The sequence below is a fragment of the Sorex fumeus genome, unplaced genomic scaffold, assembly GCF_029834395.1.
Source record: "Sorex fumeus unplaced genomic scaffold, SorFum_2.1 ptg000063l, whole genome shotgun sequence".
Taxonomy (NCBI): domain Eukaryota; kingdom Metazoa; phylum Chordata; class Mammalia; order Eulipotyphla; family Soricidae; genus Sorex; species Sorex fumeus.
Genome location: NW_026606120.1, coordinates 43,960,777 through 43,972,851, shown reverse-complemented (window position 1 = coordinate 43,972,851; position 12,075 = coordinate 43,960,777). Strand labels below are relative to the sequence as shown.

Genomic DNA, 12,075 nt, shown 5'->3' with positions numbered 1-12,075 from the left:
AAGTATCTACTTATTCTCAATCTGCTCAACTTACTGTGTCTGTGGGTGACTCCAAGACCCTGACCTAAAATCTTGCTCCACTTTATCCACTGAGGAACATAAGGTAAGAGTCTTTGTAACTTCACCTGAATCTGCCAAGACCCTTCTCACATCTCCTATTTACACATCCCTGGACCTGAAGGACCCTGGATCTCACAGGAATCCAGGTCCTAGAGGAAGTCATTAAAGAAAAAGCAACTATGCAGATCTCTGGGGCGGGGTGTGGGGGGGGGACTGTCTCAGAGTACTGGAACAGAGTGTTTACAGCCACTCATCACAACTATTACTCTGGGGAAAGGTGAAGATGGAGTACTTGTGTTATATGGATAATTAATCACTGTCTGTAAAGAATGAGTGGTAGTCGCATGGGGTAGGCATACACTGTTCCAACACCAATACTATCACCAGCAATAATAGTGGAAATAGACCTGAATTTGGTGAGGCAAAGAATGATGGTTTAAATAAGTCACAAAATAAAGCAGGAACAAAACTGTGAATATCCTAAAACATCCTAGGAATTTTACCTTGTCTTCATGGTCTTCAGAGCAGAATACCACTAACTGAGAAACACTGTCACTGTCCTCCCGTTGTTCACTGATTTGCTTGAGCAGGCCCAGTAACGTCTCCATTTTGAGACTTCTTGTTACTGTGTTTGGCATATTCAATACATCACGGGTAGCTTGCCAGGCTTTGCCGTGCGGGCGAGATAGTCTCGGTAGCTTGCCAGGCTCTCCGAGAGGGGCAGAGGAATCAAACCTGGCTCATCCGGGGTGGCTGCACGCAAGGCAAATGCCCTACTGCTGTGCTATCGATCCAGCCCCTGAGAAACACGTATTTCAGAAAGACTTCCTGTGTGGCAATTCCTACTAAACTAACTTAAGGGTGGAAGAACAAAGCGGTTAACTAGTATCAGATTTCTGCAACCCACCAATATAGTGATACAGAAAGGGATAAGTAAGAGAAAAAAAAGGAGCTTTCTGGGTCACCTTAATCCTTCCTCAGAACAGAAGGAAAAGCTCCATCAATTTGCATTCAATATAGGTATGTTTTAGCTTTCTCACATCTTTGGAAAAATCTAATATCAACCTGACTATCACTACCTCCAGGAATATCTGGTTGTTTCCTGTTATACCTTTCTTAATCTAAAATTGATCACAATATCAAAGTTGACACATTACATCTGCCATGTACCCACTCCTTTTCTCTTTGCCTCAGCTGGATGAAGTTCTGTAGAGTGATACATTGCAAACATTCATGCCCAGGAGTCTGCATTCTCATTTATTCGGCTTTGTTGAGTGTTGTGTTATGGTTTTTATTAACATTTTTTGTCATGAAAATGCTCAATGAAACCCAAATAATTTCCTAGAATTTTAGACATGTTCTTCTCTACTCCAATTTTTTAGAGCAACCCAGTTTTTCTTAGGCAATGGTATAATGACACCAGGAAAATGGCAACATTTCTTTTTTATGTTGGTTTATGTGAAAACCACAAAATGTCGAATTGGTAAATTCAATTTTCAGAGCGATAGCACAGCGGTAGGGCGTTTGCCTTGCACGCAGCCAACATGGCCGACCCGAGTTCGATTCCTCCGCCCCTCTCGGAGAGCCCGGCAAGCTACCGAAAGTATTTGATATGCCAGACACAGTAACAACAAAGTCTCCAATGGAGATGTTACTGGGCCCGCTCAAGCAAATCGACAATCAACGGGAGGGCCTTTACTTACTTTACTTTACTTAAAAATACTTTATTTAAAGAACCATGATTTACAAAGTTATTGATGTTGAGTTTTAGTCATACAATATTCCAAAACCAATCCCACCATCACTGTTAACTACCCTTCACCAGTGTTCCCAACCCCATGGTTCTTCCCTCACCCCCCACTCAAACCCACCAGCTGCCATCTTGACAGACACATTTCTTTGTTCAGTCATTCAAGTCTGTTGTAGTCTAGTTCTCATTTTCAGTGTTGTTAAGTCTGTGCTTTGGGTACATAGCTATACCACTCTTCCAAATCACTGGTATACCCTGGGTCCCTGAACCCTGTTACCCCTTTTGTTCACTTTCTCATCTTCTTCCTTGCCCCCTCAATTTCTTTCCTTCTCTATCCTCCCTTCACTCTAAGGTCCGGGGTAATTCTAGGCACACACACCCCCCTTTAAACTACTGTATTTCCTCATTCAGTTATTCTATTTATCACAGATAAGCGAGCTCATCCTGTGTTTGTCCTTATTCTTCTGGATTACTTCACGCAACAAAATATCTTCCGGTTCCAAAAAGGTTGTAACAGATTGCAACTGCATAGTATTCCACTGGGTAAATATAGCATATCTTCATAATCAATCCACCTGTTGTTGGACACCTAGGTTGATTCCTTATCTTAGCTATTGTACCAAGTGCTGCAATGAATCCTGTCCCTTGGAATGAATGGGTTTTTGTCTGTGGAGGGGTGTAGATGCCCAAAAGTGGAATTGCTGGGTCATATGGCAGTTCAGTTTTGTTTACTGAGAACAACACTCCACTCCACCTGTTTTCCACAGAGGTTATACCAGACAACATTCCCACCACCAGCGGATGACAGGTGCTTTTTCACATCCACACCAACACAGATTGTCTCCATTACTTTTGATATGTGCCATTCTCACTGGTGTGAGATGATATTTCATTGTCATCTTGATTTTGATTTCCCTAATGATAAGTGATGAACATTTTTTTCATGTGTCTACCAGCTATCTCCCTGTCTTTTTTGAGAAGTATCTGTTCATTTCCTCTCCCCATTTTTGATAACTTTTTGTATTGTTTTGCTGATCTTTATATATTCTGAATATCAATCTGATAAGTTGAATGCAAATACTTTTCCCATTCACTAATTTGTCTTTTCATTTTGGTCCCTTTAACTTTCATCTTTCATTTTAATGAAACCATGGGGAAGCACTCCTCTTTAATAACTATATTAATAACTATATTGATACTTTTTGTATGCTATTTTTCATTCTTTCAACTCATCTTTCATTACAGTCACAGTTGCAGTAACTAATTCTGCACAGTTGTGAGTGTACTAATGCAATGTCTCACATATAAAGACATATGAACCACATTGGAATTCTTCATAAATTTTTAAGGAATTTTGTTGAACCTTTTGATCAGCTTAGAAGTGTCAACATCTTGTAATACAATCATAAATATTCATTATATATCTTATAGCAAAAATTTCCTTATATCACTTTTGATTTTTTTTAAAATAACAGCTCCCCGGGGCCGGAGCGAGAGCACAGCTGGTAGGGCATTTGCCTTGCAAGCGGCCAACCCAGGTTCGATTCCCAGCATCCCATATGGTCCCCTGAGCACTGCCAGGATTGATTCCTGAGTGCAAAGTCAGGAGTAACCCCTGTGGATCACCGGGTGTGACCCAAAAAGCAAAATAAATAAATAAATAAATAACGGCTCCCCATTTTTGTTAAGGTACAATGGCTTACAATACTGTTAATAGTTATTTTGTGTGTGTGCATATATATATACATATATCTTTCCATTGCCAAACTCAGTATCAGTGTCTGCTTCCCTCCATCAATATCTCAAGCACCTATCCCATCCACCACAGTCTCTCCCCTTCTAGATAAGATCAGTTCTGTACACCAAATCGCCAGTTTCATTACCGTTAGCTATTTACTGTTTCTTTGTAGCACTGTAGCACTGTCCTCCGGTTGTTCATCAATTTGCTCGAGCAGGCCCAGTAAAGCCTTCATTGTGAGACTTGTTGTTACTGCGTTTGGCATATCAAATATGTCCCGGGTAGCTTGCCAGGCTTTGCCGTGTGGGTGAAATACTCTCGGTAGCTTGCCGGGCTCTCTGAGAGGGGCAGAGAAATCGAACCTGGGCCGACAGGTTCGGCCACTTGCAAGGCAAACGCTTAACCCACTGTGCTAATTCAGCAGCGATGTTTCTTTATGTCAGATTGTTTCTTTATGTCACATAAATGAGGGAGGTCATTCTGCATCTGTCCTTTTGCTTCTTCGACTGATTTCACTCACTCCTGTTCCATTTACATAGCACCAAATTGCATTATTTCATTTTTCCTTATAGTTCTGTTGTAATCCACTATGTATATATACCACAACTTCCTTCTCTAGTCATCATTACTTGGAAACTTGTGCTGTTCCCAGGTCTCAGCTATTATAACAGCTTTTTTAGGTCTCAGCTATTATAACAGCTTTTTTAAGCTTCCAATATTGTAGTTATATCCCCATGCTCTCAAACATGCTGGGGCACTAAAAAATTTTTAAAATGCAACAATTTGTTTAACCATGCCTTTATTATTTTTTTAAAAGTTAGAATTTCTCATTTTTTACTTCATGAGCACTACTGTATAGGAATATATTTTTGTATATTTTCTTTACCACAATCACTTTGCTTTTGTGAGGCTTTTGGTTGGTTGCTTATTTATTCATCAGTCATGCTTCAGTATATTTCTTAGACCAAGAGAAGAGAAAATGTTAATCTCCCAAGACCTAATCACCACTCTTCTGAGGAATCTCAAGATTCTAAACCTCAACTTAAGAATTTCTTAAAATTCTAAGGTTTTATACAAAAAGTCACACTTATATAACAGTTTGAATTGTATAATTCAAATCATTTTAAAAAGTTGCGTCGTGGAATAAATACATATAGCCAGGGGAACAAGTCCCTTTTAAAAATGTCTCTAGAGGTTGGAGAAATAGTACAGTGGGTAGAGCACTTGTCTTACATGTAGCAGACCTGGGTTCACTCCATATGGTCCCCTGAGTCCAGCAGAAGTGATTCCTCAGCATAGAGTAAGGAGTTTGCCCTAAGCACTGAGTGTTACCAAAATAAAAAGTAATTTAAAAATGAACTTATGCCTGGATTAATATTCTAACTTAATATCAAAACAGTTACAAGGTAAACAATGTAAATCAAAATCTTTACCATCCTCAATAAAAGAGGATTTTCCTTTTGCTAAAGACTCTCCCCAATGCTCCTTTCATGTCTTTGTTCCTCAGGCTGTAGATGAATGGATTCAACATGGGGGTCACTACGGTGTACATCATAGCCATGACAGTCTCCTTGACAGTAGAGTTGTTAGATGATGGAATTAAGTAGAGACCAATAACTGTCCCATAGAACAGCGACACCACAGTGAGGTGGGAGCCACAAGTGGAGAAGGCTTTGCGAATACCTCTGGCTGAAGGGACCTTGAGAATAGAGGAGACGATTCGGGCATAGGACGTGATGATCAGGAGAAATGGGATAACAAGAATGAGTCCCCCCATGATAAAGATAACCAACTCGTTCACTTGAGTGTCAGAGCATGACAGCTTCAGCAGAGCAGACATGTCACAGAAAAAGTGGGGGATCACATTGTCCGCACAGAAACACAGTCTGGCCATGAGCAGAGTGTGCAACATGGCATGGAATGTGGTCAGAACCCAGGACAGCACCACCAGGGACAGGCAGAGCTTGGGGCTCATGATGGTGTTGTAGTGTAAAGGGAAGCAGATGGCCACATAGCGGTCATAGGCCATGGCCACCAGGAGAAAGCTCTCTAGATCCCCGAAAAACAAAAAGAAGTACATTTGAGTCAGGCATCCGGCATAGGAGATGGATGGAACTTGACTCTGCATGTTCTGCAGTAATTTGGGCATTGTGACCGAGGAAAAACAGAGGTCAGAGAAAGACAAGTTGCTGAGAAACATATACATGGGTGTGTGTAGATGAGAGTCAAGGCGAATGAGAACAATGATGAGCAGGTTTCCCAGGACGGTTGTTAGATACATAGCCAGGAACAGGATATAGAACATGTTTTGATGCTCAGGATGAATTGGCAAACCCACGAGGAGGAAGTCAGAGACAATTGTCTGATTCTTTCCTATCATGTTCTCTGTACAGAACCTTTAGAAAGAAATAATATAATCCATTAAATCTAAAACTAAAAAACTAGAAATTGAACTCCCATTTGACCCAGCAATACCACTTCTGGGAATATATACTGTCACTGTCCTCCCGTTGCTTATCAATATGCTCAAACGGGCCCAGTAATATTGTAAGACTTGTTGCTGTGTTTGGCATATTGAATACATCACAAGTAGCTTGCCAGGCTTTGCTGTGTGGGCGAGATAGTCTTGGTAGTTTGCAGGCTCTCTGAGAGGGGCGGAGGAATCGAACTCGGGTCAGCCATGTTGGCACATGCAAGGCAAACACCCTGCCTGCTGTGCTATTACTCCAGCCCAGGAAATATATACTAGGGGCCCAAACACACATAGCAGAAACATCATCTGCACTTCTATGTTCATTGTAGCATTATTCACAATAGCCAAAGCCTGGAAACAACCTAAGTGCCAAAGAACAGGTGACTGGATAAAGAAACCACGGTACATCTATACAATGGAATACTACACAGTTGTTAGGAAAAATTAAGTCACAAGATTTGCTTATAAATGGATGGACATGGAGAGTATCATGCTGAATGAAATGAGTCAGAAGAAGAGGGACAGATATAGAATAAGTGCATTCATTTGGGGGCTATATATAAACACATATGAATAGATGTATTTTCTATCATGTTCTTTGTCCAGAACCTTTAGAAAGAAATAACATAATCCACTAACATCTAAAATGAAAAAACTAGAAATTGAGCTCCCATTTGACCCAGCAATACCACTTGAGTGTCTGGGAAATGAAGGGTAGTTGGGATAAAGAAGGAATCAGTATGACAATAGTAGACAGAAATGACCATTTTGGACAGGAATTGATTGTTGAAAGTAGGTAGAGGGATGCACCTGATAACCTTTCAGTATCTGTATTGCAAGACATAAGGCCCAAAATTAAAAGAGAGGTGGGGGATAAGTGCCTGCTATAGAGGAAAACGGGGTGGGGGAAAGAGGGAGAGAGGGAAACTTGGGGCACTGGTGGTAGGAAATGTACACTGGTGAAGGGACAGATGTTGGAACATTATATGACTGAAACCCAATCTTGAACAACTTTGTTATTGTGTATCTCACTCACTGTGATTAAATATAAAAATAGATTTTTAAAACTGTATTTAAAAATGATCTTATTTCTGTGATACATGAAATGTTCAGTGAAAATGCTGTTACTCTCATCTTAATCACTTTAATTCTGAATTGCAGATCTCTATAGTCATAAGTAAGTTTCTTTATTCAGTTATCTTTAACCTATAACAATATTTCATCATTTCTGAAAGATTCTATAAAATAGCTGTTGATATACAAACTAGTAGTTTTTCCACATACCTGCCTGGATAGGCATCGATCCTGAGTAACTATAATTGGTTCCTGTTTTAATGGTATCTTACCTGTTGGTTTTCCTCGAGACTTTTCCCCAAATATTCTTCTCTTATAATTCAACCTATTCCCCAAGATAAACTCACTATAATAATTTATATTATTAAGTCTCATATGTAGAAGACTCCCTTATCTATTACTTTATTGAATCTATCACGGGAATTTTAAACTAAAAAATCTAAAGAAAACTTAGAATCTCACTCTGGCCTCTCGTAATTTCCTTTCTAATTGCTCATATAAAAAAGAATCCAGGCGCTCAAAAATACAGTGATCAGAATACAAAGACAATCTTAAGAATGGGAAAGGATATTCACCCTATACCCATCTGATAAGAGGTTGATATCAATAATATACAAAGCACTAGTTGAACTCCACAAGAAGAAAACATCCAACTCCATCAAAAAATGGGATGAAATGAACGGAAACTTTCTCAAAGAAGAAATCAGAATGGTTAAAAGGCACATGAGAAAATGCTCTACATCACTAATCATTAGTGAGATGCATATCAGAACAACAATGAGATATCATCTCACACCACAGAGACTGGCCCACATCCAAAAGAACAAAAGCAACCAGCATTGGCATGGATATGGGGAGAAAGGGACTCTCAATATCTGCTGGTGAATGCTGACTGGTTCAGCCCTTTTGGAAAACAGTATGGATGATTCTCAAAAAATTAGAAATTGAGCTCCCATTTGACCCAGCAATACCACTCCTGGGAATATATCCCGGAGAAGCAAAAAAGTAGAGTCGAAATGACATCTGCACCTCTATGTTCATTGCTGCACTGTTCACAACAGCCAAAATCCGGGAAAAAAATGAGTGCCTGAGAACAAATGAATGGTTAAAGAAACTTTGGTAAATCTACACAATGGAGTACTATGCAGCGTTATAAAAAGTGAAGTCATGAAATTTACATACAAGTGGTACTACATGGAAAGTATCATGCTAAGTGAAATGAGTCAGAAAGAGAGGGACAGATATAGAAAGATTGTATTCATCTGTGAAATATAAAGTAACAAAATAGGAGACTAACACCCAAGAATAGTCGAGATAAGTACCAGGAGGTTTGCTCCATGGCTTAAAGACCAGCCACACATACTAGGGATAAAGGCAGCTCAGACAGAGAAGGGAGAACCAAGTAAAGGGTGTTGGGAGGATCCTTCCAGGATGGGAGATGCATGATGAAGAAGACTATAGACTGAACATGATTACCACTCAATGCCTCTTTTGCAAACCAAAAGGAGAGAGAATAAAAGGGAATGCCCTGCCACAGAGGCAGGGTGTGATGGGGTGGGGGGACAGGGAGGGATACTGGGATCTTTGGTGGTGGAGAATGGGCACTGGTGGTGGGATGGGTACTCGATCATTGTATAATTGAAACCCAAGCACAAAAATTTGTAAGTCTACAACTGTACCTCATGGTGTTTCACTAATAAAAAAATTTAAAAAATAAAGAATACAGGTGCATTGATCATACAGTGGAAAGTTTTAGTTTTGTTACTTTTTCTCATCAACATTCAAAATTCCAGCAAGTCTGATAGATTCCTCAAGTCCTATAGATTCTCTTTCTCATTCATAAAGTGCATTTATCAGTTGTAATCACTATCCTGGAACAGCTCACATCATCTGGTTTGAACAGTTGGATCTATCTCTTACAGTCATCTCATTGCTTCCATTCTCAGCCTCCAATAATGTCTTCATATTATGGCATTATAAATTTCTGGTCAGAGTTCTTCCCCAAGTCTTAACAGGTTCTCATTTCTCTTAAGATAAAAGTATAATCTTTTATACAAGTACAAAAGTTGCTCCATCAACACAACCCTTACTTATTCCCACTGCTTCATCTGGTCCCACAATGACATTCATGTTCCCTCTCCCGAAAGCTGGAGGTAGTCCACAATTCTTTTTTCCAGGTTATTTCGCCTGTTGCTCCTCAACCTACCATCCTCCTCTCTCTGATTCCTCCTCACTTGGCTTCCTCTGCTTATCTTCAATTATATTACATGTCACTTTCTCAACTAAACTTGCCCTATCTCCCAGACTAGCTCTGAACTCATTATTATGTTTCACCACCTCCAATGCTTGTCCTGTTATGAACTCTATTCATTACAAACAATATATGTATTCCTTGCTTCAGGAAGATCATTGCCTGGCATACTACCATGTGGTACCTCATGTTTCATAAATGTTTATTTTTTTATTTTTTATGTAGGAGTACTGCTATTTTTTATGTAGGAGTCACAAATGTTTATTAACTGGCCCTCAGATTAAGGTATTAATTACTACAGCAGGACACGTAGTGTAGTACTGAGGCACTCATATGTGGCAAACCTTGGTTCAATCCCCAGAACCCTATGATCCCCTGAGCAATGCCAAGAGTGATTCATGAGCACAGCATCAGGAGTATTGCCTGAGTATGACAACATATAGGCCCTCAAAAAGACATAAAAAAGAAAATTAATTTAAAATATCAAATTTCCTTTTAAGCCAAATACACATCCACCAAGGAGTTGATATCAGGGATATACAAAGTACTGGTTGAACTCCACAAGAAGAAAACATCCAACCCTATCAGAAAATGGGGCAACGAAATGAACAGAAACTTCCTCAAAGATGAAATTCGAATGGCTAAAAGACACATGAGAAAGTGCTCGACATTATTAATCTTCAGGGAGATGCAGATCAAAACAACAATGAAATATCATTTCACACCACAGAGCCACAGAGACTGGCCCACATCCAAAAGAACAAAAGCAACCAGTGCTGGCGCGGATGTGGCGAGAAAGGGACCCTCCTTCACTGCTGGTGGGAATGCCGACTGGTTCAGCCCTTCTGGAAAACAGTATGGACGATTCTCAAAAAACTAGAAATTGGGCTCCCATTTGACCCAGCAATACTACTCCTGGGAATATACCCCAGAGAGGTAAAAAAGTATAGTCGAAGTGACATCTGCTGTTGTCTGTTCATTGCAGTACTGTTTACAATAGCTAGTATCTGAAAAAAACCTGAGTGCCTGAGAACAGATGACTGGTTAAAGAAACTTTGGTACATCTACACAATGGAATACTATATAGCTATCAGAAAGGATGAAGTCATGAAATTTACATACAAGTGGTACTACACGGAAAGTATCATGCTAAGCGAAATGAGTCAGAAAGAGAGGGATAAACATAGAAAGATTGCATTCATCTGGGGAACATAAAGTAACAAAATAGGAGACTAACACCCAAGAATAGCCAAGATAAATACCAGGAGGTTTACTACATGGCTTGGAGGCCAGCTTCACACTCTAGGGATAAAGGCAGCCTAGATGTAGAAGGGAGCACCAAATGGGGGGTATTGGGAGGATCCCCCAGGATGGGAGAAGCATACTGAGACTAGACTCTAGACCGAACATGTTGCCACTCGATGCCTCTTTTGTAGGCCACAGCACCCAAAAGGAGAGAGAGAACAAAAGTGAGTGCCATGCCACAGAGGCAGGGTGGGATGGGGGTTGAGGGGTGTGGGAGGGGTACTGGGATCAGTGATGGTGGAAAATGGGCACTGGTGGAGAGATGGGTACTCGATCATTGTACAACGGAAACCCAAGCACAAAAATTTGTAAGTCTACCACTACACCTCATGGTGTTTCACTAATAAAAAAATTAAAAAAAAAAAAGAAAGAAAAAAATTTCCTTTTAAATTTTAATTACTACTCCAACAAATTCCTCTCGACTCAGGTACTTACCAGTTTTAACCACTTAACACTAATTTGACATTACAGAATCATGTATAAAATTTGTACCTATAAAAAAGGTAGGGTATTTCATACATGCGACACTTTTTTTTACTAGTACAAGTAATATTTATGCCATATGGATAGGAATATCAGAATGGATAGATATAGAGATTAGATAGACAAGGAGAAGACCTACTGATATCTATTCCCCAGAATCCCTGATGAATTCATTTTGATGTATATCAAAGCTGACAAAATATGGTAAATACTAAAAGCTTTGGGGAAATTCCTTCGTTAGAAAAACATAACTGAGTTCAACTGCTAGAATTTTCACCATGCTGTGCCTTGTAATCCAACATTTTCCTTTGTGAATTTTATATATTGGCACTAAAGTGACACTAAACATCTAGGACATATCTTCTCCAAAAAGCCTTCTCTGCCTTTTGGTCCTCTGGAGAAGCCCCTCTGTTGAGCATGTCTCTCTCTGTCTCTGTCTCTCTCTCTCTCTCTGTCTCTCTCTCTCCCTCTCTCTCCTAACTCTTCTCTAAATTTCTTTCAATAAAAAAACATTTTTCTTCACATTTAAAAAATTCTAGGGCAATACTTCTAAAATATATTTGCCCAGAAGTTCTGTTAAACACGGATTCTGATTCAGTAGTCCAGCTTCTACTCTTTTCTTGTTTTAGACAACACCCAGGGTTGCTTATGATTTACTCCTGGCTCTGTGCCAAGGGATCATTCCTGGCAGGAACTTGGGGACCATAAGTGGTGTCGAGGATCAAACCCAACTGTTATGTGCAAAGCACTATCACTCTGGCAGCTCCTACATCTTCTACATTTTTAATTAACACCAGGCAAGGAATGACCCTGATGGACCCCTGGAAAACACCTTCTGTAGCAAGAATGTATTATGCTTTTAAAATAAAACTAGGGATAAGAAAGGTATAACTTACATGTGACTGACCCAGTATGATCTAGTGCCCTCAACAACACCAGGA

General features: G+C 39.8%; 1 protein-coding gene across 1 annotated transcript; it reads right to left on the bottom strand.

The window, feature by feature from the left end:
- Positions 1 to 4,986: 4,986 nt before the first annotated feature.
- Positions 4,987 to 5,928, bottom strand: LOC130035653 (olfactory receptor-like protein DTMT). The gene has a single exon (XM_056127478.1). The coding sequence runs from the start codon at positions 5,926 to 5,928 to the stop codon at positions 4,987 to 4,989; it is 942 nt and encodes a 313-aa protein (XP_055983453.1).
- Positions 5,929 to 12,075: the final 6,147 nt, after the last annotated feature.